The following is a 26,112-nucleotide window of genomic DNA, read 5'->3' on the forward strand; positions in this document are numbered from 1 at the left end:
TGAGCTTTTTCACCACTATTAAGTCAGAGTGGGAGACCAAGTTTGTTTCCAGGTCTGCTGTGGCCTCTGGGATGTAGAAGGGTGAGTTAATGACTTGTGAGTAGGAGCAGCTATCATGCACTTCATTCCTCCACATTTTGGTCATCTCCTGCTGCCAGAGAAGGAACTGATGGCTTTAGGGATATTTGTCTGTGTTCAGAAGCTGAAAGAGAGTAGATGCCTGGCTCAGTAGGCTGGGATCTATATGTACTCTTATTAAAATCACATTTAAGCTCCCTGTTACAATGTAGCAAAAGCATTGCATTCTTGGTCACTCCAGTTGTGAACATCTGCAATTTACTCTCTTTTCTGTCCGACTTCTTCCTTTTTCACCCTTTCTCAATGACTGCTCCCAGCTCTTCATTTTCCTATGCTGCTGCACAGAAACAGTGAGGATTTCCAGGCAGCTTTTTTAAGCTTGGTTTACAGTGTACAGCAGGTAATAAAAGTAAATTAAAAACCACTGCCAAGAATACAGTTTGTTAGTGCAGTGTGGCCATACTGAGAGGAGGTTTTGAACTGTTTCCTTACTTGATATTCTTGCAAACCACAGTGTCAGGGAGTGGCTATAACAGTGTGAGGCAGTGCCTACAATGTGAGAGCAAGAAACAAATTTATCACAGTCCAGTTTACACCTCGGCTACATCTGTGTTTAGGTGTCCTCCTGTCACATGCTGCTGCGTGGATTCTGTGCCCTCAGAGGCTCCCAGCTCCTGCAGGGCAGTGTCTGTCTGCTCCTCAGGACAGGAGGACAGGGAGCTCCTGGAGCAGGGAGGGGGACAGAGGGGATTCAGGGCAGGCTGAGGGAGCTGGGGCTGCTCAGCATGGAGAGGAGCCCCAGGGAGAGGGGCCTCAGCCCTGGCTGTGCCTGTCTGTCCCTGTCTGTCTGTCCCGGGGTGTCCCTGAGTGTCCCTGAATGTCCTTGGCTGTCCCTGGGCATACCCACGTGTCCCTCTCTGTGCCTGGGTGTCCTTGTCTGTCTGTCCCTGGGTGTCACTGGGTGTCCCTGTGCCCCCCTGTGTGTCCCTGTCTGTTCCTGTCTCCATGTCCCCCTGTCTGTCCCTGTGTGTCCCCTTCTCTGTCCCTGTCTGTCCCTGTGTGCCCCTGTCTATCCCTGTCTGTCCCTGTGTGTCCCTGGTGTCCCTGTCTGTCTGTCTCTGTCAGTCCCTATGTCCCCCTGTCTGTCCCTGTGTGTCTGTCTGTCCCTGTGTGTCCCTGTGTGTCCCTGTGTCCTCCTGTCCATCCCTTTCTGTCCCTGTCTGTCTGTCCCTGTCCATCCCTGTGTGCTCCATGGCCCAGAGCAGGGCTGAGCCCAGCAATTCCCCTCACAGGAGGCAGAGCTGCTGCCCTGGGCAGTGCCCAGAGGGGCTCTGGGGGCTCCTCCCTGGGAACATTCCAGAATTCCCTGGGCACAGTCCCGTGGGCTCTGGGGTGGCCCTGCTGGAGCAGGGAGTGGCACCAGGTGAGCCACTGGGGTCCCTTCCAAGCTGGCCCATCCTGGGGCTCTTGCCTGGTGGCTTTAGGTACAATGAACCTGATAGATTCATTATTTAATCCACTTTTATATCATGTTTGAGAAAAGCCTAGGAAGAAACCTCATTTGCAAGTATTTAGTAGAATCTATTCAGGTGACTTTCTAAGCATAAAAGTTTGGGATTTCATTCTGTTGGTGAACAAGTTGGAGCAAATGAGGTAAAAATTGCATCTGTCTTTTCCAGAGGCTCTCAGCAGAACTGGCCCAGAGGGTTTTCATCACTCACCCACAGAGCTCACTTGGTGCTGCCAGCTGCATTGTCCAAAACAAACAGAATCAGTTCTTTATTGCAGCTGATAGCTGTAATGCCCTCACCAATTCAAATCCCTGACACAAGGGGCTCATTTCTGCAGAGCCTAATTGATATTCTGCATGGGATCAGTAACATCACCTTCCTGTAAAATCAGATAGAAAATGATGAAAACTGGCACTTTTTTAACTCTTTAGGTGACGTGTCTTTTTTGACAGTGGCAGGACTTCCATGGAGAAAAATCTAAAAACCCATGTGACCAAAAACTGTCTGAAATAATCACAGTAAGACTTGTTAACTGTAATGATGAATATTTTGCTCTGTTCTCTTTATGCATAGGATTTGGTGTAATAAAAGAGGGCATGGGGAATGCTGTCCATGTAGGAAGGCATGTTCAGGGCTGGCATGTGGGTTAAAATGATCATCTGGAGTGCTGGTGGGTTTTGCAAGGGAATCCCTGGTTGCCTCCACATCCTACACTCCTTTTACTCCTGCCTGCAGATGGATTTTTGTGGGGATGAGCTGGGTCCCTTCCCAAGAAAGCCAAATTCAGGTGGAGGTTGTGATTCTGAACCAACACCCAGTCATTGGGGCACCTTGGGATCACATGGAGGGAAGTGATTAAACCTGAGGCAAAATCCACAATTATTATGTATTGTAAATATGAAAACCATCATCACTTCAGTAGTGTTGGCATCTCTTGTAAGAACATGTTGCCAATTAAGGTGTTAAGCAGTGGATATCCAAAAATAGAAGCAACTAGAAATCAATGAATACTTTTCAAAGTGTAATGAGGATATGCTTAGAACTTATATTCTACAGTATTTCATTTTGGTGCAGATAGAAGGGTATAATGAAGCATAATCAGAGTTTAAAAATTGTTAATGATGACTTTTTAATTGCTCAACTTTCAAATTTGGATTTGCTTAGGATGGGGAAAAGATAAATTCACCAGTGCTGAGATTAAAGATTGCCTAGCAACCAGAGAATGAATACATCTAATGTAGGGAAAACAAAGGAAGAACAAACCACTTTCATTTCCATATATATAAAGTGTGTAGAAATATAAAAGTCTGGAAATAAATATATGTGTGCATGCACAAACATAGACACACTCCCTAGTTCTTCCAAACTGCCAACCTGAAATGCTGTGGATCATAAAAAAAAAAAATAAATGGAAAGGCAAAACCAAGATCTAAGATGTGGACTAAAATTGGGAATTTTCATTTAAAAGTGATAAATCCACAGTAAGTGCTTGGGGTTTGTTTTCAATTGTCCTGCCTCACTGATGAAGTGAAAGTAGAAAGTGGAAAGAAAACAGTCAAGACCAGTAAAAGTATGTGATCTGAAAGTTTTTAAGTCTGTAAGGACAAGAAGGAAAGGAGATGTTGCCTGTCTAGAGAAGATCATAACCCCTTAGAACTGTTAATTTTGAAGGACTGTGCTAATGATTAAACTACGTGCATTCCTTGTTCCTCTGGGGAAAATGGGATGGGCAAGAAATCTGAATATTTTATTAACTGAGACACTTCAAGTGAACACAATGCTAAAAATCTCCTGCTCAGCATTAAAAGTAAAGGACAAGCGACTGGAAATTATAAGGTGTTTCTGTCACAGCTTGGAATACCTTGGGAAAGCTTGAATTGAACAAAACAAACTAATGGAGAGACAGCTTAGCCTGTCCTGTGCAGAAGGTCTTAAGGTCTTACTCATTCCCTTTCCACAAACCTCTTTCATCCCATAAATGTGAACAGGTGCAGAAATGCATGTTTATTCACCTGAGCCTTAGCAAGTGGCAAAAAAACCTGTGTGAACACAAAAATCCACTGTGTGAACACAACTGAGACGAGCAACAACCACAACCAAAGCCAAGTGTGCAGGGACTGCAGGGTAACTTTTTGCCAGCTTTGTTGAGCATGCAGAGAGATGTGGGAGGCTGTGTTGATAGGGACCAGGGTATCTTCATTAAAGGGAATTTTCTTCCCTCTCCCTGTTTCTGCAGGAAGCATCACTGCTGCTGGCTGGGGTTGGGTGCTGGGGGTGGTGTCACCAGTGCTGTCAGCTGAGCAAGGCAGGGGAACTTCTCTCTTTTTTCCTTTGATGAAACACTGTCTCGACTGATGGCAGCTTTCCTCAAATCTGCACAGCAGCCTGTGCATGAAAGATTTCCCACAAGTTGTAAAAATATTCAGAGCCGTGTTATATAACCACGTTCCCCCTTTAATCGTTTGTGATCCATTTTTCACTAATGAAGATGTGAAATGACAGGAATAGTTCATTTTCTCTTTTTCCCTGCAGAGCCTGTTGGCATAGAAATGAACTCTCTGTAACCTATGGAAGAGAGAAGAGTTTACTTTTTAAGCTGTTTTCTGTTTCTACTTGTGTCTCTTATTGTCAAACATCAGATGCTTGAAAGGTCTATAACACAGCAGGCAGAAGTGCAGTGACCTGCTGCTCTTTCACATTCAAATTAATAAAGTAGCTCATAGTGTAGACCTTTAGAAAGGCAAGAGATTATACTTTTTTTAAGGCAGAAGGGGATTTATTATGATAGAAATTAATCTCTGCAGACATTACTTTAGGGCTTTATTCTAACTCTTGAAGTAGGGACACACTTTTGCAGTAGTGCACCATTAGATCAAATCCAAATCTTAAATCAGCACTTCGTCTTCACCCAGGATTAATGTTTCAGCCCAGTCCCAGAGTGGAATTCAAACAGTAATTCTCTGATTAGAATAATCTGCCTTTCTTTTTGCAACGCCATCTCAGGTTTCCAGAAATCAGCTGGTGCAGCTCCTCAGATTAAGAGACCAGGAAAAGTTAAAATTAGAAAAAAAAATTTTGCACCTGGTTTTACACAAGCTCATTGCAGCTCTCTCCACCACAACTACAACCTACAGATTAATCTCTTGGTCACAGAGGCTTTCAGAAGCAACCACCTTGATTTTCATGAGAGCTGTGATGAAATAATGAATTCTATTCTGATATTTACATTCTCCTCTAGTTTTCTTGTCCAGCAAGTGGGGATTCCAAGTTGACATTATTGCTTGATGCATTTTCTAAAACCATTTAGACACCAGTTAGAAATTTAGCTGAACTTTCTACCTGCATGGTAAGCAAATCTGCCTGGGAAAAAGCAGGAGGAGGTAGATGAGCTATTGGTATCTAGAAACCTTATTTTTCAAATAATAAGCGAGACAATTTAATTATTCCAACTGTCTTTTTTACCTTAGGAGAAACAAATTAGCTGCCTCGCCATTAAATCTGAAGAAACAGCTTACAAATTTCTCACAAAGAACTGCAGAGCTCATCTGTTTCTGTGTTCACACTTTGCATCTCTGCACAGGTGTGTCTTCAACATGATTTATGGCTCTGCTTCAGCTGTGGAGAAATAGGTGTGAACTTGGGCACTGTGCAGATGATTCTGTAAATCAGGAAACCATTAAAGCTCTTTTTCTCAAAACTGATTTTAACATGAGAACGCTACAGGTGGCAAGTACTTTCTCAGTCTTCTTCTGGAGTTTAGGTGCTCTTCTGAGCTTCAGAACTGGTGCTTATTTTTGCTATATTTAGACCAGATTTCTGTTGACTGGCTTTTTCCTGGGCTGTTCATTTTTTTGGTGCTGCCTGGAGATTCCTCTTTTGGAACAAGTTTTATTCTCGTGAAAGCGAATGGCCATTATTTTTATTTCTTTTGAAAGAGCTTGCAAAATAAGCCATATTTCCTGTAGCCACGTAGGAAACTGAGTACAATTATGGCTGCTGTTTTAGACAGAAATGACTGCCCTCCTCTTCCCGTCCATGCTGGAACCAAAAGTTGAATTTTAAAACACAGACTGTGTAGAATACCAGAAAAGAGCATCGTGTCTCCCTAGAAGTCTGTGTGTCTAGCATCATAAGCTCATATGCCATTCTCTTTGCAGCTACAGCATCAGCACATTTACCTCAGTATCAGCTGCTGTGAATTTCACTGCCTCATTACATAATGTATACCCAATGTGTTCATATTTATATTTAATGCCCATTACATGAAAGAATAAAGAGGGTTGAATTTTTCCATCTCCACTTGCTGTTTCACAGAATGTGCTCCATTTTTAAATTATGGAAGGAAACCTGGCCCAGACACCAGAATAGTCTTTATTCAATCACTTCCATCATTACAGTTTTGAAATGTGAATCCACAGGATTTTTTTTAAGGCAGGTTTCTTTCTTTATCATCATATCATTGTCTCAAGCAGATGTCTCTCAGAGCAGCAGTTCTGCCAGAAAGCCTAATAGTTATCATTCTAGGTGTTATAGTTGAGGGAAATTGTCTCCATTTCGGGCTAATGATGTTCTGCATGGGGACTGGAATGCTTCTCTCAGGCCTAATTCAGGATACTTTAGCTTTTGGCAGGTATTTCTGCCCCAGAAACTGTAACATTAAATAGTGAAGAGCTTTAAGTTGGATTAAATAATTCTTTTTCATGTTCTTTTTTTTTTTTTTTTTTTTTTGTTGCAAATTAATTAGTGTATAATAAGGGCAGCTGGCTGGTTTCTCTGCTTTTAGGATGAGTGCTTTAAGAGGGGTCAGGTGGCTGTGGGATGGAACTTCTCCCTCTGCCCATCTCCTGCAGCCTTCACGTCACAAAAGTTGTTTTCATAAACTGTGGATTTCTGCTCCTGACAAGGATTGATGGGCTGACTGTTACCATCACAGAGTGCTGCATTATTTATACACACAAGGGCTGGGCTCCTTCTTTCAGGCTGTCCTCTGCTGTCAAGTAAGGAACTCAACTCCTCAGTCAGGAATCACGCAATATTTCATTTCTATGGGATTTTATGGGATCAAAATTACCTTATACAAATGTTTAAAGTCCAGCAAAGAGTGGGTGTGCCACTTCTACCCAACTCCCCAACACTACCTGCTTGTGGAAAGGAGCAAGAGTTGTATATTCAGTAATTTATCAAATAGCATGTGGCTTAAAAGTAGTTATGTGAACTCATGGAAAAGAGCATGATGGACTTGCAGAACAGGTTTTCTCTGGGTGCTTTTAATGAAAAAGATCATTGGTTGAGTTATTCTTTACGTACAAAAATAATCACATTTCTTAAAGAAAAAATCCTAGGTATTATTAGAGAGCAAATATATCAGCATTTTATCTGAGTTTTGCTGCATAATTCTTCCTGAGTTTGGAGAATTAGGAAAGGTTCTTAATTAAAATTCTAATTTTGAGTTTACATGGATCTCTTTGATTTTATTTTTTTTTTGTCATGCTTTTTTTTAATTCTTAACTAGCCATGGTTCCCAAGGAGAGGATGGACAATTTGAGCAAGAACTAATTTGACTTCAAAATGTTATGAAGAAATGAAATATGAGCAGAAAAACAATTATAAGAATTTTAAAAATCTCACAAATTTAGGATCCTTTGATATTAAATGAAGTCTCAAAAGTTTGTGTACTGTCTTCAGACACTTTTACATTTGAGAAGTCAGTTAAAGAAAAGCACAAGGCTAGTCAGACAGGGGAAAAAAACATGAAAATGACTGATTTTATTTGACATTGAATCTTACTGGAGTCCTTTCAGAATATCTTAATAAAAGTGCAGTAGTAATTGGTCTTTAGATTTATTTTTCTTTTTAACAATTGAATTTCTCCTGGTGTGTTTGTTTAATTTGCAAAATTTGTCAAATTACACAGTCTGTTACACAAACAGCATCTTGCCAATCACCATAGAAAGCCATCAGCAGCAGAGCAGACTCCTGCAAAATTTATTGTAAATTATATATTCCCTTTCTTAGGTTTATTTTACTATTCCATTCACAAAAGCTCTCAGGTTAAATTGTAAAACCAGTGTTAAAAGCTGAGTCACATTTTAATGGAAACAAATCTCTTTATCAGTTGTGTTAAGACAAAATGCAGCCATATCAACTTTTCTTAATTAGAGCCTCCAAAATCAAGTTCTGTTCATCAAACCCAGTGGAATGTATAACAAATTAGATTTCAATATTTCAGTATGAATGTCCTCTCAAGAGGCACAAAACATAAATTGAGGAAGACTTTGTTGATTCAAAGGTGATATTTATTTTGTTCAGCCCCATTTCACAGACAATAGGTTATAAATAATGAGAAACACTTTTACACGATTTTTGATAATTTAAGTTTCAACACTTGCACAGCCTGATACCTCCTCTTAAGTAGAATTGTGCCACTTCTCATTTCTCTGACTGCATCATATTTGATTTTGTACTATATTATTTAACCATTGTTGTTTACAGAAAGGCTTTTCCTCATTAATCCTCATTAACATTAAGTGAATGAGACAGAATAAGCTGGTTTTTGCTTGGCTTTTTGTTTGTTTGGTTGATTTTGGCTTCACTTGGGTTTCGTTTTGGTTTTTGGTTGTATTTGTGGTTGGTTGGGTTTTGCTTGTTTTATTTTGTTTGTTTGTGGTGTTTTTTTTTTGTTTTGTCTTGGGTATTTTGGGTTTTTTTGTGGATTTTTTTTTGGGTGGTTTTTTTTTTTTTTTTGGATTTTTAGTTACCTGTTCTTGCTTTCTTTTTTTTTTTTTTTTATTTTTTAGCCCATTCTCTTTAGATGTGCTCTTTATTAATTTTATTTCTGTGGTACAATGACATTACCAAAATTACACCAGTGACTGACAGGCCAAGGTGGTGGCTCAAAAGAGCAACTGGTGCAGTTATTTCCTGAACATGGAAATAAATGTCAGTTAACAGAGCAGAACATCTGCTTTATTAGTCCCAAACTGCCATCGGGTCACTTTATTTCAGGCTGGAAAAACCAACAGGAATTTTCAGGAAAATTAAAACCACACAGTTGACTGTCCACACTTTGGTCACTTCAGGAGATTTCAATTTCTGGAAATATAATGTGACATTTTGTGTGAATTCTGCTCGTCATTCAAGATGGAATTTACAAATTCAAAGGAAATTTTTTGCCTTTTGCACCAATGGCATTACTGAAATCAGAACGACACCAAATCAGGAAATATGCAGCAAAAATATCCTCTCTCATTTTAATCAGAATATCCATGTGGATTTGCATACTAAGTGTTCCTGCTCCAGATGCATCTTAGTTTATTAATTTAATTAGAGGTAAGGGAATACAGTTGTGAGAGAATTAATTTAATAGTAGCTGTTCTTTCACAACCAATTGCCTAATCCCCTACAGTAATAAACAAGCATCCTTTGCTACCCCAATAATGCAACAAAAGCAGAAAATGAGAAGTCTTGGCTTATTTAAATTCAGATAGAAAATATCATTTACTGTTCTCAAAACCAGATTTTCTTCTCCATCAGCTGGACAGCCTTTTAGACAAAACAATATCAAGTGCATGACAGTTTTCTGTGTCATGAAGGCACCCTAAAGCTGACAAAAAAATTAAATAATACTACAAATAACCCAGCAAACTACTGCACAACTCCAGTTTTTCTGTGCAACTGGTGCACAGAATTCATAGAGGCATTTTTGTTCATCACCTACATTTCTTAAACAATGTTTAGATGTAAATTCTCACACCAAGGATTAATCTGAAATCCACGTACAAGAAAGGTGTTGAAAGCCTGAGCTGAGTTTGGCACCAAAATAATCCAAAACATGCTGAAATGTCAGTATTGCTGACATAAACCAAAATAATTTCCATAAATCTCTTCAATTAAATGGAAAAAAAAAACCCTGGAGACTTTCAATTAAAAAAAACCCACAGAAAATCATGTGCTTGCTTTCTAATAATTGTCTACCTGTAGATCAGTCTTTCAGATGCATTTACTGCAGAAAATACTGTTATTTTTAAAAGCAATGCTGAGCAGGAGAGAGCACAAACTTGCCTTTAAAGATGGAGATAGACAAAAATATATCTAAATATAAGATAAACTATCTGGGAAAAATTACTAAATAAAAGTTGGCCAAAGCCTAGGGGCTGTTCTTTAGGGTTGCTTCCAGTTATCCCATTGGTGACAGAATGAAATCTGTAGATAACCTGAGAGTCTTCAGGTTAGAAAAAGTAAATAAATAACCATTTGCTATTGTCTTTTTCAAATGGATTGAGTTTAAAACGAGGACATTTTACAGGGTGAAAGATTAGGGTAGATGATTGCCTGAGGGTGTGGTGTTAAATAAACACAAAACTGAATGATCCAAAAGTCATTCACAAGAATTCGCCATTTCTTTCTGTACCTAGTTACCAAAAATCTGATGTGTTTAGAGCCTGTGGGTAATTTTTGGTGGCTTTTCTACAAAACCTTTGTTTTCCCTGTGCCCACAGCGGATGTGTGTGACTCCAACCCCTGCCAGAACGGTGGCATCTGCCTGTCAGGGCTCAATGACAACTTCTACTCCTGCGAGTGTCCCCAGGGTTTCACAGACCCCAACTGCTCCAGCCTTGTGGAGGTTGGTAAGTGAAAATTAAATTAAATTGCTGAGATGGTTCCAGTGGCTGGCCGAGCACTGATCCTGCCCGTGGTGCTCTGGGTGGTGGTGGTGGTGATGCCTTGGTGGGGCTAAATTAATGCAGAGGCCAGAATAAATAAAAACTAAAAGCATTTCTATTTACTGAAGGGCTTTCAGGAACATTTTGGGCAGGGAAATCTCCCTCAGGGGCTACACCCAAAAATGGACTCACAGGTTTTCACATTTTTTCATTTGGTCCATTTGCATATTGGGGGTTAATCTAACAATTCCAGCTTCAGCTAATGAAGTCATTGACCCCCAGTTTGCCCCCCAGCTCCCTTTTGTTGGCATCTCTGGCCCTGAGGCAGTGAGGTGTCCTTGGCTGCCAGGCCTGGAGAGGAATTGTTGTGTCTGCCCAGGATGGGACAGCAGCAGCTGACACTGACTGTGGGGTTGGGAGTTTTACACTAAAGAACTGCAGGGTCACAAATACATGGAAATTATAAAACCTAAAATCCCCAGGCATCATTGGGGTTGTTATGTTGAACATTATTGGGGTTTTACCCTGATGTCTGTGCCATAGGCATCTCTAACAATTAACTGTTGAAAATTAAGTAATTAAGTTGAAATGGCATCTGCAGAACATAATTACTCAGAAAAGTCCAGTGGTCCACAAAAAAGTCCATAGTGGTGACTTCAGCATCACCAACATATTCCAAAGATCAATTCTAGGTAATTCTAGATCATTCCATGTATCCTTCTTCAGCCAGTGCCCTCCAAATCTTCATTTCTGATAGTTTTGTGCCAATGTCTGGAGTAAAGACTAATTTCTCATGCAAATGAAGAGACAGGAACAGCAGGGGAGAAAACCAGAGTAACACATAGTGGTCACTTGTTTGGATTTCAAAATAGTTATCCATTTGGAGGCTCTAATTAGTCATTAGAGGAGAGCAAAGAGCACAAGTTAAATGTACTGAAATTTTGTGATGTGCACTTGACTCAAGCTAAACCTAAATTTGAGTGGTAGATCCAAAACATCCAGCAGATCAGGCCATTATATTAAGAAAACATAAGGAGAAAATGTCAATCTGAAGGAAAAATAGAGGTAGAGAGCTCACTGAAAGTTAACTGAGCTCTTGTATTATCGCAAAGAAGGCACAAAAATATGTTTACAGAGCAAAATGATGGCACTGCCACAGCTGGGATCAACACTGCCACTGCCATAAATCTGTGTGGGTCTCATTTTTTAATAATAATAATAATTTGATTTAATAAGTGTGCCTCCAAAAATGACACAAAGTGAGCCAAGGTTCACTGTTCTGTGGATTATGTCTCTGCCAGTGGGTAAAGGGAGCAGAACTTAGTCCAGAAATAAAGGGCTGTTCCATTTATGAGGATTTTTTGTTCATCTCCTTTCCTGAAAATGGTGCTGCTGCTGTTTTTAGAGTGAATTCCAAGTGTCCATAATGAACTTCTAAGGGAATTTTGATTTAAATTGATTCATTTTAAGTTAAACTTTCTGCAAAGAAATGGAGCTAGTTGCTGTGGGAGAATGATCAACTTCAGACACCAACTGCAATTCTTTTCTGACTTAAAAATGTTGCTGTATTTTGTTACCACCTAAAATTTGAGTTGCACAAGGAGGTGCTTGTTGCCCACTCAAGAAGCCAGGAGATACTGCCTCAAATCTTATTTTCCATCCCTTTCCCTACATTTTTTGTCAGTGCTGAATTTGTCCTGTGGATATATGTCATGCTACCCTAAAAAAGCCTAGACAGGGCTTCACTTCAGGAAAATTCTGGATTTATTGTGCACTTGGCTGGCAGGAAATTGCATTGCACATGACTGGGAGGATGCCAGAAATTACTGAATCTGGAGAAAAAAAAATCATAATGTGATAATTATCACTGTAATTAGCAGATGAGCATTAATAGGGGTTTAAAAAATACACATATATTTAACTAAAATCTTCAAGCACTTCAACAAAAACTCAGTTTGGTAAACAGACTAAAGCATATGTAAATAACTTGACAACGTGTGGCAATCACAGCATTTACAGAAGCAGGATGTTACATTTCTAGTTTGCAATCCATGGGGAATATCTGCTGGACAACATTGGTTAAATAAAGAATCTGTTTAATATTCCTACAGTAACTAAAATCCAGAGTGTTAATTTAGTTTGTGTTTGTCTTGTCTGCTACATGTGTGGATTCAGCCTAGCCTTGTTAAAACCTTTATAAATAGATTTTTAAATAATCTTTTATTTTTTATTTAAAGATCATTCTGCATTTTGTAACCCTGAACACAGTCATATAAGCCACTGGAAAAAAAAAACAAAACAGTATTTCAAGAAAATAATTTGATTTTTTTTTTCCTATGAAAATAATGGTGATTAGTGTAAGCTGTTAGTCAATCAGCTCCATTAATTCAAATACTGAGGTGCTTAAAATAAAATAATGTTGTAAGATGTCTAGAGGAGCCCCGGAGTGCAAGACCCTGAGTGATCACTCTTAGTTAGAGTGTTTATTAGATGTATGAATTAAGAAGGAATGCTAGCAAAGGTTGCTTCTCTTTGGCTTTTTAATGAGTTTTTGCCCAAAAGCTAATCTCTTAATCCCTCGTATCTCAAAAAAGCCTTCCTGGCAATTTTCTGTGCAGTTGAAAACACTAAGTTAAAAATTAGTGTTTAGGGTGTCAGGGGGTAGGAAGGAAAGAGGAGGGTGAGGAAAAAAAATGAACACACATAAAAACCACCCAACAACAATAACAACAACAAAACAACCCAAAACAAACAAACAAAAAAAACACAGAGAAGGGCCTGTGCCACTCTGCCTCCTCAAAAGGGCTGCATACAAAATTTAAAAAAAAGCAAAGTAAAAGCAGGTTGGTGTTGTCTGCATCCCCCTCGTTAGAGACTTTGTGCAATGACAGGATGCACTGCTGAACTCTGGGCACCTGCTGGGAAGTCATAAATTTTTCAAGGGACATACCTTAAACAGGAGGATTTTGACAGTAAAAGGCAACAGGGATTTTACTTAATCATGCATTAATGTGGGTAAATAAAAGGCAGTCCCATTCAGACAGCAAGTCATGAACTATGCAGAGGAAATAAAAAAAAATAGATGCATACAAGTACCCAGGAAGATCAAACATTTAGGGAGAAGTCTTCCCTAAATAGATCAACAAACACTCCAGACACTTTGGGAGCTGCATGGATTCTCAACAATGCAACTTCCTTTATTACCTTAACAGAAATAAAATTTAAAATAACCTGATATTCATAATAATACAAATTTCAAGCTAATAATTTTAACTAATTATGAGTTTTTATAAATTTACCCACAGAAAAATATAACTTTTCTGCCATTCTTCTCTTTTTTTCTGACCCTGTAACTTTGAGTGTGTCTAAACCAAAATTCATAAACTATTCTTGCGAGAGTAATTTGCATATTTTAAATTGCTATTCCCATTCTGACCCTTCTCTTTTGTCAATGGCAATCCCACTTTACTTCCTATGTGTACTTTTATACCAAATTTAGTTGTGCTAAAAGATTTGAGATGAGGTGGTAGATCTGTAATATCACCCTATTTGTGCAGCCAGGTTTTTCAGGGCTCTAACAGATTTTAAATATCTGATACAGTGGCAGAGGATAAGATAGAGAAAGGCAGGAAAAATGTGTGTTTTAGTTGTTTTCAGTACAGCACATCCTCCAGCGAGGTGAAAGAGGATTTGGCTAAACAGATAAAAGGTGATTATATCAAACATTCCAAGCAGCAGGATGTTTTCCAAAGATAATAAGAACACTATGGTCCAAGTTAATTCTTCAGCAGACTCCCTCCTACATACATGGAAACATAACTTTTAACCTGAATTGAAACCAAGTAATTTTCAATTAATTGATATTGGCATTGAAATGCATTACAAAGCGGTTGGCAGACTTTACATCTTTTAAATAACTCACAAGTCATTCTCAGGAATCATGTAAATTATCAAAATGCAATAAACAACAACTGTTACAGACAATTAATAGGAGTAATTAATTAATTCTGTTCAGGAAAACTAATGTGCTGCCTGTCAACTTGGGTAACTAATTAGCCATGGACAGCACTCGAGGGGATCTATAAAATGGCACTGGGGGGAGTTTTCTTTGAAATAAAAATTGTTCCTCTTTTGTTTGGTGTATGCATAAGGGAAAACAGGGGGAGAAACACAACCTTAAAGGCAAGAAAAAGAGTTTATTAACTTTATTGTGCCATGAGGCAATGAGAGTGTGCTGCATGGGTTGACCATGTTCACATTTGAAATCCGAGCATCTTAAAACGACTCGGTTTTGATCTTCCAAGTCTGAAATTCAATAACTGTCTGAGAGGATAAACTGGTGAACATGTTTAGTTTATTTAAGTGAAAAAAAAAAAAAAATAACAGATGTCAAATGGGCTGCCAGCATCCTTTTGGAAAGTGTCTGTACCTTTTATGTCAGCTCTCACTGAGAGGACCTCATTATTGGAAAACACGGTGAAAAAAATGCCTGTGTGCATTTTGGAAGGGTGGAAAGGCAAAGCTAATGATCTTATGGTTAATGATCCAGGGAAGCTGGGTTTCAGTGCAGCATGGAGGCTGAGAGAAGGGAGAAGAGTTGAAAGGTGAGCCAGAGATGCCAGTTTCCCATGGCATCTTTACTCCTCCAAGTGATTAAGAAGTGATTGCGGGGTTCCTTGCTTGGCACATTGCAGTTTTCCATAATCAGTTCAGCCTTCCCAGTATCCAAAGTAAACTCTTCCTTTGACAGCTGCTGTCTCTCAGCCAGAAACGCAGGAATCAAAGAAGTCCTTCCCTTTTCATGCTGTTAAATAAGAATTCAGTAAGATGGATTAGGCCCAGAGTGCTCTGATCTGTTTGCTTTGTGGCTTTATTTGCACAACCCAAGTCCCCACTTTGGCTTTCCTGACCCCTGCACTGACAAAAACTAGTACAGATGAAAGTCCTGTCACTCACTTCCTGCCAGTCTTGCAGATGCTTCTCAATGCCATGATTAGAAATGACTGAATGATTTCAAAGATGCTTTTATAGCCTTACAACGTGTGGTTTTGTCCTTTTTTAAGGAGGGTGGTTGGCACCACACGTTGAGCATATGTACTAATGGATTTTCCAAGGTAGAAAAAGTGAAATGAATCCACTCTTACAAAAGACTTCCAATTACTGCCACGTGCATCTAGAATGCAATTGACATGAAAACATTCACCTCAGCTGTAAATGTGGTAGCCTGGAATAAAGCAAGTTACAGCACTGGCCCTCCCAAAGTCAGAATAGTTGAAGATGTTGGGCACTTGTGGGGGTCTGTAGCCTAACCCCACCTCACCATGGATGATCCAAGGGTGCAGGTTTCTCAGGGCCATTTCCAGTTCAGTCTTGACTACTTTCAGGGATAGAGAATTTACAGCTTCTCATGGCAATCTGTCCCAGTGTTTGATCACCTTCACAGGCAACAAATAAAAAAAAATTTAAAAAAAAAAAAAAAAAAACAAGGAAACAAATGGAAAAACCCAAAACCCCCAAATTTATTTAAGTGTAATTTTGTGAAATTTAGTTTTTCTCATTGTGCTATCACTGGGTACCACTGAGAAGTCCTGTCTTTATTTGTATTTTGTTCTCCAGGCTTGACTATTTGATTTTAGGGACATAATCACATGCCTTGGCCTGCTGGCACTCCTCTCCCTAGTGCAACACAGTCCTCTGTAGATTGCCCAGGATACTGGGAAATGCAGGGTGGACTCCAGATTTCAGCACCTATTGTCACTGCTTTAGGTGTAGTGCCACCCAAACTGGCTACATTTATTCCTATATTACCAAAACTCATGTAAAGTGACTTATTCACCACGTTTCTTATTGTCAAGAGGAAGAATTTACTGCATGACTGTGAATTCTTCTCCAGCGAGCTGTCGTGCTTTTCTCTGGATACTGATTCATTATTTGAAGAAATTGCAAAGTCAATTGTTCTGGTTTTGCTGATATTCTCACTCTCAAAAACCATTTCAATGGCTCTGTTGGTAACAGAAGATTAACTTCAGAGGTGAGGTGGGCCTGTGTTTATTTGAATTCAGCCAGAATAATCAGGTTCCATGGTTAAAGGGTAGTTTCTTCTGGGAAAAGAGTGAGAGAGAGGAGGAGGGGAGGGATTGAAAACAAATTCTTCCTTGCAGGTCTTCAGCATGTTGAGGGCATTTCTCAGTGCTCTATTCTGAAACCTCAACCCTAGGGCTTCACATTTCTGCTACACAGCAGTGTTTTATGTGGAATTAACTGCAAAACACATTTTTTAAACAGAAATTATCACATAATCAAGATGTTCTCATAGGTTATGGAGCCCTGTTAAAAGCAATCAATACATATTAATAGGTAGTGAAAACTTTAACACCTGAATGAGAAATGCCCTGTTGAGTGAACCCCATGCTGGAATTCATATCACATTTTCCTATTTTTCTGTCTGCAAAATTTTTTTTTTTTAATTTGTATCTACAAACTGGCAAGGTCACACACTAGAGGGTAAGCAGTTTCCCACACTGAATGAGATTTTATGCATTTTATGCATCTAATTAAAAGGGCAAATGGAAAACATCCAGCCCCTTGCTGGGAGGCCTAATGCTCAGGATGAAAGTTTGCAAAGAAAAACCAAGTTTGTGAGCATGGGCTTATTTGCAAAAACACATCCCCAGCCCCTGCTTTTAGTTGGAGGGATGAAGGACCCATCAGTGCATCACATTTGGATTAAAAGCTGCAACACTGATGCCAAGATTTTCATGTAAAAATGCTCAGAAAAGCATGCATAAATGGGTCATGGAGAACTGTGACAAACTGTGAGGTGTGGGCTTTCCATCCAGGTGTTGTTTAACTGGAAATTCCAAGTACACAGAGCCTGCTAAAGGCAGGGTGCTGCAGAAACAAGAGCTGGCACCTGCCTGGGCTGTGTGTGAGGCATCTCTGGTGAGCCAGGTCCATTTCCAAGAGGTTTTGCCCTGTTTTATTGGGTGAGGAAGACAAGGGAAAAAAACAGAGGGGAAAAAAGAAAAGATAAAAAAAGGGAAAAAAGAGCATTTTCCTCAGAAATGTGTTATGTCTATGGCCTTATATATATTTTTAAACCAGCTTCAAAAGAAGCAGGTAGAATAAAATAGTTATGTTTTGTCAGATCTGCCAGTGAAAGAGGCTGCACATAAAATCTGGAGAGCTCCTGCTGACAGATAGGGGAAAATTGCTCTTTGGATAGGTGTTCTTAGCATTGTCTGGAAAGAGAAGTGTTCAAATAACTCAACTTTGGTAGGCAGCAGCTGCATTGGGTTGAAACAGCAGAGCACATGGCACACCAAGATCTAATGAAATAAATACTCTGGTACACAATGTCCTGCACATTTCCACATCCATGAGTGCCTCTGGAGTGGTCCAGGTGCCTGTGAGAGCTGCTGACACAGCTGCTGGGCTGCTTCTTGTGATGTTCCATGTGATGTTGGCTTTGTTCTTTGGTGTCCCTGTCCTGGCGTTTAAAATGGTTCTCTCACCACTATAAAATTATTATTATTATTATTATTATTATTATTATTATTATTATTATTATTATTATTATTATTATTATTATTATTATTATTTTTATTTTATTTTATTTTATTTTATTTTATTTTATTTTATTTTATTTATTAATTATTATTATTTTATTGTTATTGTTTTTATTTTGTTATTATTTTTATTATTAGCATTATCATCATCATAATCACATCATCATCATCATCCTTGTCATCTTTATTAAAACATGGAAATCATATCCATCTTATTGTTCCTAATCAATTATTACAGCCTTTAAGACAGTTTTTATTACCAGATTTTTTTTTAATCTATGCCATTATCATTAACAAATACTAGAGGTCTCCAGGTTCCTTTCCAGTTGCAGAGAAATTATTTATTGCAGGACTTTTTGTACTCTTGAAATACACCACTTATTAGGAATTAATAATTCTTACAGGTTAGGGATCATTAAATATCATTATGATCAGGATTAATTATTATTTGGTTTTGCTAGAATTGGGGTAGTAGCTTTATTTTCCTGTTCCTTTAGCTTCTTGGCTAATGCAAAGTAAATAAGTGGTTTCTAAGAGACCAGACAATACAATTTCTGATAAAATTTTGACTTAAGAAATGTTCTTGAAGCACTGCCTCTGTTTGTTTTCCAATTTTATATAATATACTTTTCTCCTGGATTTTTTATATAGAAGGATGTGACTCAACAGTATGGAAGCAACTTGCTAAAAAATAAAAATGCCAGAAGGAAGCTGATTCTTTAGCTGAAAAAGCAAATTGGTCTTTAATGAGATGTTAATTCTGGCATCCTAGGAGATTCAGATTAGAAGATTTTATACTTCTTAGGAAAAAATGATCAGATGGAAAACCTGGTGGTGTTGAACTTAATGCAAGCTCTAAATGGAATTTGGTTCCAGAGTAAAAGAAACACAAATTAAAAGCTGAATATTGGATCCAGAGACAGATGGACATCATTGTTGTTTTTTCCTTTCCCTCTTTAAGTTTTTTTACCAGAATTTTTTTTTCCAAACTGTTTATATAAAGTGCTCATTAAGCAGAGCAAAATACATCATGTTTTGGCATCACTTTTTCTTACTTTTTTCTTTCCATGTATGTTTACTTGTTTTTAAGTAATGAATTAAGGAAATACATCTTTCCTACAAAAAAAAATAGATTAAATAGCTCAGGAACCCTTTTGATTTTCTCCCATAATATAAAAACTTCTGTTCAGAAGCAGAAGAATAACAGCACCCAAGGGTTTCTCCTAATAATTTTAAAGTTTCTACCTGGGAAAAATTGCTATTTTGTAGCTCAGAAATTTCTTTTCCCTGTGCAACTCTCTGTGATCTGATTCTTTTCTATGCTTATTCCTTTTTTTTTTTTTTTTTTTTAAATCTCTGCTAAGTCTCTTGCTTAAGGGTCTTTGGTGTTCATCATCCAGATGCAAAATTTCCTTAAGCATTTAAAATACTGTGGAATGATATCTACTCTCTTTTTTTTTATTTTTTTTTTTTTCAGTTCCAGAATAAAATTGAACTTGTTGAAGATTTTAAACTGCAATAGATAAAACTAGTATTGTCTTGAGCAAATAAACCTTATTCTTTAGTATATTTAGGATATTGAGCACTGTAGCTCACCATTGCTCTTCTAAAACTTCTGCAGTTTTAGAAGAATGTAGAAAAATTATGCTAATAGGGATCAGATGAGGCCTTTTAACTTCTTTCAGCCAGGAATCAATTTACTCCAAAAATCACATTTTCCTAAGGGGAATAACTAAATGATTTATTTCTTGATTGGTTTGTTGTTGTTTCTTTTTTCTTTATTTTTTGCCCCAAATATAAGTGTAATTACAGGAACTCCCTAAGAAGTCTATGGCTGAAATTTTTTCCTATTAGGCTACAGAATTAATTCATATTTTGTTGCAAGAAATCAAGAAACCAGAGGAATTATACACAGGATAATATAATAAATATAATAAAAAATAATTAGCTATGAAAATTATCAGCCAAAAGTTATCTTTCCAGGAAGAAATATGCCCAAATTTCCCACCCCATTTCAGGGTTTTAGTTTTTGACAGGATTTATTGCTGTTTGGCCAGATGTGCCTGTGCTGTATCTGTTCTTGTCTGAAACACCCTCACTTTTCCTCCTTCATTTACCCAGTAAATTATCTGGGGTGGTCCTTTTGGGGTGAAAAGGCACGACGTGCCACGTGCTCATCTTTTTGTGCATTCATGGGTGAAGAGGATAATGAGGACTTGAGTGAAATCCTGACTGTTTGAAGCATATGAATAATTCAAATTCGAGATACTGATTTGGAGGTTTTTTTGGTTTTTTTCAGGTTGTATCACAGGTGTACAGCTTTCTCCTACTTGATGATGCTATAAATTAATGATTAATAATAATTAATTTATATTTATGTTATATTAATGACCAGAATTATTAAGGCATGAGGTTTCATGCTGAATTATGGTTGCAGAGCATTATTTCATGTGCATTACTTGAGCTGAACACCTGCTTGAGAAACTGACATTGCAGCATGAGTTAGGAGAGTCAATATATTATTTCCTATGTTAGAAGAAATTAATCAATGAGATTGAAATTAATGTTTCAGCTGCTCCCCCGTGGCTACATCAGTAATATTAGAATGCTAATTTGAGGTACAAACTCTCAAGTTATCAATACCATCTTCACTTTGAAACATGCACTGGAATGGCAACACTCTAAATCAGAGAATTATGAAGTCTGGAAAATTCAAAAGTTTGACTTGGACATGACTTTAATTTTTTGTCCCTGAAATTAGGAAAAGAGTGAGGTAGAATTCAAGAGCATCACGATTTGGCAAAATCACACTTCAGCTTCCTTGGTATTTATGATTCTGTTCAGTTTCTGTGTCACTTCATGCATAATTGGTGCAAATATATGTAGTTCCACTCTTCTGATCTATGCTTTTGACAGATATCTAATTCCAATCTGCATGAATGCATGCAAGGTTTTAATTTTCTTTTTTTTTTTCAAGTGGATGGGTATGAGACATGCATATAGAATCTGCTTTGTTGGCCTGCCCATATCCATACTACTCTGAACACAGCATCACAAAATGGTTTGGGTTTGGAAGGACCTGAAATCTCATCCAGTGCCATGGCAGGGACACCTCCCACTGTCCCAGTGTCCAGCCTGGCCTTGGGCACTGCCAGGGATCCAGGGGCAGCCCCAGCTGCTCTGGGCACCCTGTGCCAGGGCCTGCCCACCCTGCCAGGGAACAATTCCTCCTAATATCTGGTCCAAACCTACTCTCAGTCAGTTTGAAGAACCATTCCCTGTGCCCTGTCCCTCCAGCCCTTGTCAATTGTCTCTCTCCATCTTTCTCACTGGTTCCTTCAGGCACTGGAAGGACACACTGAGGTCACCCCAAATCCTTCTCTCCAGGCTGAACAATCCAAATTCTCCCAGGTCCTACACTTACCTCCTGACAGACTAACAGAAGAGGTCAAAATATCCTGGAATATTTAGTTTTATCATCCTCTGCATAGACAGCAGGATGTAAAAGCTCAGACTCCAAATCCTCATGGAGATGCTTCCCATGTTGCATTTCCATTCATAGACAATTCTTCCTGGCCCTTTCCCTTTGTATCCACACAAACATAGGTTATTGCTTTACCTCTGGGTAAAGCAACTTTTTGTTCCTTTTATCCAGCAAAAAAAAAAAAAAAAAAAGATCACAGAAAGAAGTTCCAGGGCTTGCAGATATTTATCTTGCACAGGATCCCACTCTCTGGGAGACAGGGTTGGGAGTGATGTGCCTGTGGATTCAGAGCTTCGGGGGGGAAATCCAAGATATCTGTAAATTCCAGAGTCTTTTCTCTAAGTTCCAGCCAGTATTTTTTGTAGCTCCTCATGGCTTTGAACAGCAATAATTATTTGACTTCTGTTGACTCTGTTTGCTTAACTGGTCCTTCTAAATGTAGGAAAAACTGGAAAGGACAGAGCAACTGCGGCTGTGGCAACTGCCTTAGAGTTTCTGTTCCTTCTAAAGATACTTAGGAGTTTCCATGGAGTCTGATGTGTTTCACAGTGCAGACAGAAACAGGACAGAAAAAAAAAATCTCATTTGGTGGTGATGCCTCTGTCTCATTTCCAACATAGACCTGAAGCAATTTCATCTTCAAATGCACATTTAAAGTCAAATGATTTGGTTATGAATGAACATTGAATATACGTTACAAAACCAAACCAACAACAAAAAAACACAATCAACAAAACAACAAAAAAGCAAGAAGAAAAAGCAGTATGTTAGTCCCCAGACTGATAGATGTGTTGTTGCAAAAGCCATCAATGGGGAGGTGACAAGAAATGATGTACCTGAAGAAAGGGTAGCATGTTATTAGAAATGTGCTGAAGAACTGAGATCTTTTATGTGTCCATTTCTTCTCCAATATGATACTAACATGTTATTATGTTATCCATACTGTCATTAAAAAACATTTCCTGTTTCCTAATTCATTCAGCAGTTGCAGTGACTTGAGCTTTAGAAAGGGTGAAAAGCTCAGTTCCAACAACTTGCATTTAACAAAGATGAAAATTATATTCTCAGTGAGAACCTACAGTGAGTATTATGGGACTCAGCAGAATATACTTGTCTAAGTACCAATGGAGATTAGAAGAAATCATAAAACACTGCCACACTATTTTCAGAGTTCCCAAACCATGTTTTGAGTTTAGTTCTGCACACAAAAACCCTGTTCTTACGGCAGGTGTGTCTTTCCCCTACATTAACCAGCTTTCTCCTGTTGGCACAGTACAAACTAAAAACATTCCTGCTGTGGCAAGGAGGAGTTCCCATCATTATTAAAGAGTCTAAACTACTTAGACACACCCGAGAAAAGGTTCTGAGAAGTTTTTGCAGCCCTGTGTTAGCACAAGATCTGCATTTGCACAGGCAGTGATGACATCAAGAGCTGCAACAGAACCCTTGTTGTGGATGAAGACTTAAAACCCTGAGAACCCAGTAAGAAAAATATTTTTAAGAGCTAAATCTCAGTGTATTACATTACCATTATCTAGAAATATAAAGCATCCAGTTCACATTAAGTATCCAGTTCTGTCCAAGTCAATTTGAATTGATATTACATCAAACAAAAATCACTTTTTGAACCTGTCTTGGTTTTCTCCATGTGTTAACTAAGATGAGGGCTGTAAGGGTGTGAAATAACATGAAGACAGATGTATGCCAACATATTCAAGTACAAATGTAATCTTGCTGCAATTGAGAGAGAGAAGCGTGTCTTGATTAAAAATTCCTATTACTTTCCTCTCCTTCTTAGGCAGGTCAACTTTTTAATCATCAGCTATATTATTCATTATGAACAGTCTAATGAGGCCAGAATTTGGTCCTTTAAGATTAATTTTTGCAGATAGGAGAACTGCGTTGTCAGTGTCACTTGATTTATTCAAAAATATGACTGAATGGGCTGTAATTTATAAAGGGGAACGACGACAGTCATAAAAAGAAAATATTTAATTTCAGCTTCTGCTTTTCCTGGCATGAAATAAGAAACATCTGCAGTAGTCATTAGCTTGTAGCTGAACAATACATTAGCCTAAGTCAGCAACAAAAGTGAGCAGTGGATTAACTTTGTCCTCACTGGTGGCGACTTTGAGATCAGTTTTACTTACATTAAAACAACAGATCCAGACCAATGCAGCATAAAGAAAATTAAATAATTATATCCACCTGAATGCAAGGTGGTGGATGCTTCTGAAACACCCATGCCTTCATCACTTGCCCTCTCAGGTGGGAGGAAACCTGAGCAGTTTAAAAGAATCAAAATAAAATAGATTAATTTTGTTTCAGGCATTGCAGCTGAATAAGTGAATACCCAGAGACCATGGAACAAAAAGTTTACTAAAATAAGGAATGCAAATATTAAACTAGCAGGCTGTGAATCTTGATACTGATTAGAACTGGGATGTGTCAAGCATTTCTTTCATGCATCTTACAGTAAAATACAGGAAAAATTAAATTACACAGGTTTTGTCTGGTCTGGCTGAAATACACCTGGTGGCAATACTTTAGGAGAAATACCTGACCCTTGTTTAGGAAAAATACATTATAGAAATACCAAAATCTGGCTAATCAGCTTTGAATTAAATGTCTTTTTAATATAATTTCATTTGCCACTGAAGTTAATTTCATACTCTGTAACAGAGAGCGTTGCACCTACATTTCTCAGGAAACGTGTCCATTTAGAAATGGTCCATAGTAGCTGCACTGCTCTGCTTTGACTTGGCAGCCCTAAAATCTAGATTTTCTGTGCTGAAAGCACTTGGCTTGGTGTGACAGTTCTGCTTGGAGCCCGAGAACTCTACAGGTTGAGCAGGAGAGGAGGCAGGACTTGTGGGTGACACAATAAATCTAGTTTATTTGCATTTTTAAAGCCTTCACGGCCATATTTGGATAGGAGAGAGACAATTTAGAAACATAAACATAGATTTTTTTTTTAATTTCTTTTTTTCACATCGTTAGCCAGTGTGTGGTACCCAAATCACAGTGGCAACACCCTGTCTGGTGAGAACTGGAGCAGCAGAGAGGATGTGATTAACAGAAAACCAGAGAGTACTACACTGAAACGTGGCAGTGATGGCCTGCCTGGTGAGAACAAAGTGATGCAGGGAGGCTGATTAAAAGGAATCAAAACAGCCCAGAAAAACAGCTGAGCAGCATTGTGGTGTTTTCTTTCTTTTTTTTTTTTTTTTTTTTTTTTGTTTTGTTTTTTTGTTTTTTGTGGCAGGAAGGAAATTATGAATTTGACTCTACGTTTTTGGAAGGTTAATTTGTTATTTTATGGTGTTATTATAGTACATCATATCACTTATATTATATTTTATTATATTATATTAATTATATTAATTGTATTATATTATATTGTATTATATTATATTATATTATAATAATTCTATTATAGTAATTATATATATTGTATTTTATTAATTCTATTATATTAATTCTATTATATTAATTATATATATTACATTATATTATATTATATTATATTACATTACATTACATTACATTATATTATATTATATTATATTAATTCTATTATAGTAATTATATATATTATATTATATTATATTATATTATATTATATTATATTACATTACATTACATTACATTACATTACACTATATTCATTATATTATATTCATTATAGAATGTTTATTATAGAATCTTCTATTGAAACTATACTAAAGAATAAAGAAAGGATACTTACAGAAGGTTTAACAAGGTACTAATGCAAAACTGGTGGCTGTTTCTATAGTTTTGACACAGTTGGAATGTGATTGGTTATCAAGCAAAAACAATTTACACGTTGGATAAACAGTTTCCAAACTGCATCCTAAAGCAGCAAACACAGGAGAAGCAAATGAGATAATATTATTTTTTCTTTCTTTATGAGGCTTCTCAGCTTGCCAGGAGAAGAAATCCTGGCAAAGGGATTTTTCAGAAAACATGACAGTGACACAGCATCACAAGACATGAAGAGGGAAGCAATTGCACAAGTCAAGAGAAACTTCAGGGAAATTGAGGTTTTTTGCAGTTTAATGGGATCTGTAGGACTATATCAGCTGGAGAACCACACATTCCCCTGTTTGGGAGCAGAGGAAATATCCTCTCAGACCAGGGAAGGATTACCAAATCCTTTGGCAGAGGAGCTGAGGAAATGGGGGCCATGCATTCACATGGACTGGAACAAATAAAAAAGGTGAAAAATAGTCTGTGTGCCCTTTAACATTTTTAACAGGTGTTCAGGGCCCATTATCCACCAGTTTTAACTCGAATACAGTTAGATTTGTGGCTGTCTGTGAGGATTCATCACCGTTAGGAGCAGAACAAGCCATCACTAGGAGAGGCAGGATGAGCTCTGTAAATCACAGCGTCCCATCCCACCCAAATATTGCTGCCTGCAGCCCAGAGAGCCACCCCCAAGCTTTGCTTTCCCCAGGAAGCTTACAAATAGGAGAAATCCAGGAAGAAGAGGGGATTTAGAGAAGGGATTTTGATAAGGTGAGAGAAGCTGATCTGATCTAGCTGGCAGTCTGCTCTAGGAGTAGCTAGAAAATGGCATTGTTTGGATTATGAGTATTTCAGGGTTTTTTTTTTCCCTTCCCCTGTTCCTTTACCTGAGTGCCACTGTGGTACAATCTGCAGTTACAACTTGGTCTGGAAATGTCACTTCTTTTTTTGAGATGAGCATCAACAATTAAACAAATAACAAACAAAACCAGCTTCTCAGCTCTGGGTTTATTTTCTATACATAAACAGTGCTCAGG

At 38.1% G+C, this 26,112-nt stretch overlaps 1 protein-coding gene across 1 annotated transcript in view; it reads left to right on the top strand.

Annotated features, from left to right (window-relative positions):
- Positions 1-26,112, top strand: part of EDIL3 (EGF like repeats and discoidin domains 3) — a 235,402-nt gene that overhangs the window by 58,068 nt on the left and 151,222 nt on the right. The window contains exon 2 of the mRNA XM_059874141.1: positions 10,088-10,216. Within this exon, the coding sequence (XP_059730124.1) occupies positions 10,088-10,216 (129 nt within the window). The remainder of the gene's footprint in view (positions 1-10,087; positions 10,217-26,112) is intronic.

This window comes from Haemorhous mexicanus, chromosome Z (assembly GCF_027477595.1).
Source record: "Haemorhous mexicanus isolate bHaeMex1 chromosome Z, bHaeMex1.pri, whole genome shotgun sequence".
Classification (NCBI taxonomy): domain Eukaryota; kingdom Metazoa; phylum Chordata; class Aves; order Passeriformes; family Fringillidae; genus Haemorhous; species Haemorhous mexicanus.